Raw genomic sequence first — 4,007 nt, 5'->3', positions numbered from 1 at the left:
AAAAAAAAAAAAAAAATCAATCAGAGAGAAAAGAGTAAAATAATTTTGACCATCTCTCTCCAGTTTCTTCTCTTCTCTTTTGCGCACGAACTCTACCCAAATTTTGCCAAAAACCCTAGCCTCTTGATTCTTTCAAAATCCGATCCCCCATCGATGACGATTGAGCAAGTCACCGATGAGACTCCTCCGTCTACGCCTTCTCCCACCGCCGCCGCCACCACCAAAGCCGCGCCGTTGGGATCTTCCGTGATTCCGATTGTTAACAAGCTACAGGACATATTCGCTCAGCTCGGAAGCCAGTCTTCGATCGCGCTTCCTCAGGTTGCTGTTGTTGGTAGCCAGAGTAGTGGCAAGTCTAGCGTCCTTGAAGCTCTCGTCGGCCGTGACTTTCTCCCCCGTGGTAATGATATCTGCACTCGTCGTCCTCTTGTTCTCCAGCTCGTCCAGACTAAACGCCGCTCTAATGGCGGATCCGACGACGAGTGGGGCGAGTTTCGTCACCTTCCTGAACACACTCGTATCTATGATTTCTCTGAGATTCGTCGAGAGATTGAGGTTTTTTTTTTTAATTCCTCTTCCTTTTGCTCTATCTTATCTTCTCTAGTAGCTTATATTGCCTTCGATGCTATTAATGTGTGAATTCAAATACATTTTTCTAGGCTGAGACGAATAGATTAGTGGGAGAGAACAAAGGTGTAGCTGACAAACAGATTCGTCTTACAATTTACTCACCTAATGTATTGGATATCACGCTTGTGGATTTGCCTGGTATTACCAAGGTCCCTGTTGGTGACCAGCCTTCTGACATTGAAGCACGTATTAGAACCATGATCTTGTCTTACATCAAGTCGGATACTTGCTTGATTCTCGCTGTTACCCCTGCCAATACCGATTTAGCTAACTCTGATGCTCTTCAGATTGCTAGCAATGCAGACCCTGATGGTAAGTTCTGTTAACAAGTATCCAATGAAAAGAAATATTTGATTTATTTATTTTTTTTTTTTTTTGAGATTACTCATATTCGGCGCCTTCCTTTGTATCTTTACTGTCTCCAGGTCGTAGAACGATAGGTGTAATCACAAAGGTGCATATTCCCTGTTTTGATGTCATTGTAGTTTAGCCAAAAAGATGGGCATCCCTGTTTTTCATGCGTTTTACCCAAAAAATTTTATCATGTTTTCAGTTGGATATTATGGACAAAGGTACTGATGCTCGAAATCTCCTACTCGGAAATGTTGTTCCTCTTCGGCTTGGATATGTGGGAGTTGTAAATCGTTGCCAGGAGGTAAACCCATGGTTGCTCAAACGATTACATTTTATATTTGTTCTTCATTGCGTGGCCCTTCTTTTATGTGCCTCGCGTTTACTTACTTCTGCTTCTGTGCTTATCTGTCTTATGTTTCTCTTGCTATCATATAGTAGTAGGCTGCCTCTTCTTCCTTAATTTTTTTTTAATCTAACCTTTCCCACTGCCTTTTGTTTCTTCCAATTTCATCATTTTAATGCAATGGTATATAGTTTTTGTGGCGTCTCCATCTACAGTGTAAAAGTTTACTTTAACCGTTATATTTTATGAACAGGATATATTGCTAAACCGCACAATCAAGGAAGCACTTATTGCAGAGGAGAAATTCTTCCGGAGTCGTCCAGTATGAGAGCATTTTTTTGTTCCCTTTGTGATACTCTTACTATTTTTCCTGACTATAGCAACTTTTTTGGTTCCTACAGGCTTACCATGGTCTTACCGATCGTTTGGGCATCCCTCAGCTAGCAAAGAAGTTAAATCAGGTACTTTTTGCAGTTTTAGGAGTTCTTTTTTTCTTTATTTCTATCATTGTTCAGGAAGGCATAAGGGAGATGCTTTCTCTATGTTGATATATCTTATATGGGATGGATGATGTTGGAGTTTTATTTGCATTATTCTTATTTTAAGGTTACTTAAATGGCTTGTGCGGATTCTACCCTAGTCTGGGAAAGGGCCTTTGCAGGATATTTTTTTGCCCTCACATGTATATCTTCTGATGAAACAGGATCATATGATAAATTCGTTTTTTTTGTTTTTTGAGAAGTCTTTTCTTTTCCTTTCTTACTTCTAATAGATAGCATGTCGTATATTTCATACCTGACATTGGTACTTATTATATTAGAACATGTCTAATAGAAGCTAGCCTTTCTGTTGTATTTTTTCTAGATCCTTGTTCAGCATATCAAGGTGCTGCTTCCGGATTTGAAGTCGCGTATAAGTAATGCTTTGGTTGCTACAGCTAAGGAGCATCAGAGCTATGGTGAAATAACTGAATCCAGGGTATGTTTTTTGCTGCTCAATTAGCCACCCATTTATCATAATTCATTATTAGCAATAACTCTGTTATTGGCTTTGGTGCCATTTGTTCCATCTTATGGTGTCGCTTGCTTAGAGTCTTTTCATTTGAAGACTTTTTACTCATGTATGTGCTCAGAGTTCGTGACTTTCATAGAATTAGCATTTGAAGGTGTTCTTGTAGGAAAGATTATCGGCCAATGAGTACATAACTTGTTTAAAGGATTTAAATATGAAGAGACTTTCTTACAATCTACTTCTTAATTTCTTTATGACATGCGTCATCTCTATGAGTTATTTTTTTATTTTTACTTCAACTAGTCAAGCTTACCTAGACTGTGGGTCTTTACTATCCTTGAAATTCGTAGGCTGGTCAAGGAGCTCTTCTTCTCAATTTTCTCTCTAAATACTGTGAAGGTAATATCTGAAGACGATACTGCAGTTGAGACAATGGATATTTGTTATATGTTTTGTATGGTTCATATTGAGTCTCATGGCTAACTGTTTTAAACAGCATACTCTTCATTGCTGGAAGGGAAAAGTGAAGAAATGTCTACGTCCGAGCTATCTGGAGGAGCAAGGATTCACTATATTTTTCAGTCAATCTTTGTTAAGAGTTTGGAGGTTCGTTTGTACATCTTTAACTTTTTTCCTTGAGCTAGAACAGTTGATAATTTGTTATAAATTACATTTACTTAACTAGCCAATGCTTTCCCTTACTTTTATTTGATACACTTACTTTTACTTCAAGGTTCATTTCATTGACATAGATAGAGAAAGTTTACACCTTCGAACGACAATATAAACTTTTACTCAGCATCGACTCTGCTATATTTCTTAGTTTAGGTAGTGACATTATCCACATGGAAGTAATGTAGTATATTTCTGACTTTGAGCTCTTTGAGGCATGGCGTTTTACTACTAAATGCTTTCTAGGGCAGACTTGTTCCCAGTTTGTATAGATGTTGAGTCACTACGACGTTCAATTGTCATTTTGAGTATCTGAACTTGATCGGTTCCTTGTCTGCTAGATACTTAATATGTGTATGTTGTCGGAGCTACATGACGTGGATTCCTGTAAATTTAGACTGATTGACTTGCTTCATATTGCCTCTTCAGGAGGTTGATCCATGTGAAGACTTGACAGATGATGATATTCGGACTGCAATTCAGAATGCAACTGGTCCAAGATCCGCATTATTTGTTCCAGATGTAGGTTTCTTAACATGTTTCAGCATGTGTGGAAGTTATCCTGGTTGTCAGGGCTTCCAAGCATACATATGTTTCTCTACTTTTTCTACTTCCCATGATATCTAATTACAGTCTCCTGATTTCATTCTATTCTGCATAGGTACCATTTGAAGTTCTTGTTAGGAGACAAATATCTCGTTTGTTAGATCCTAGCCTTCAGTGCGCTAGGTTCATTTTTGATGAGCTAATAAAGGTAATTTGTTTTTGATTTTTTTTGGGCTTGTTGTTAGTAAATTTGTTGTTAGTAAATGATAATATTCATTTCATTTTCTTCATAAATTTTATTTTCTCTACAGATTAGCCATAGATGTATGATGAATGAGTTACAGCGATTCCCGGTCCTGAGAAAGCGCATGGATGAGGTTATTGGGGATTTCCTGCGAGAAGGTCTTGAACCCTCAGAAGCAATGATCGGGGATATCATTGATATGGAGGT

The 4,007-nt window shown here is 38.2% G+C and overlaps 1 protein-coding gene across 1 annotated transcript; it reads left to right on the top strand.

Moving 5' to 3' along the window:
* On the top strand, positions 24–4,005 carry LOC104719995 (dynamin-related protein 3A-like; the record flags this gene model as incomplete). The annotated part of the gene is made up of 12 exons (XM_010437971.2): positions 24–555; positions 660–942; positions 1,056–1,084; positions 1,184–1,285; positions 1,581–1,649; positions 1,729–1,788; positions 2,192–2,305; positions 2,689–2,737; positions 2,835–2,944; positions 3,440–3,532; positions 3,672–3,764; positions 3,868–4,005. Coding segments are annotated over exons 1-12 (1,542 nt in total), but the record flags the coding sequence as incomplete, so codon positions are not given.

This window comes from Camelina sativa, chromosome 10 (assembly GCF_000633955.1).
Source record: "Camelina sativa cultivar DH55 chromosome 10, Cs, whole genome shotgun sequence".
NCBI lineage: Eukaryota > Viridiplantae > Streptophyta > Magnoliopsida > Brassicales > Brassicaceae > Camelina > Camelina sativa.
The sequence above is the reverse complement of the archived record's forward strand: the minus strand, read 5'-3'. Positions and strand labels throughout refer to the sequence as shown.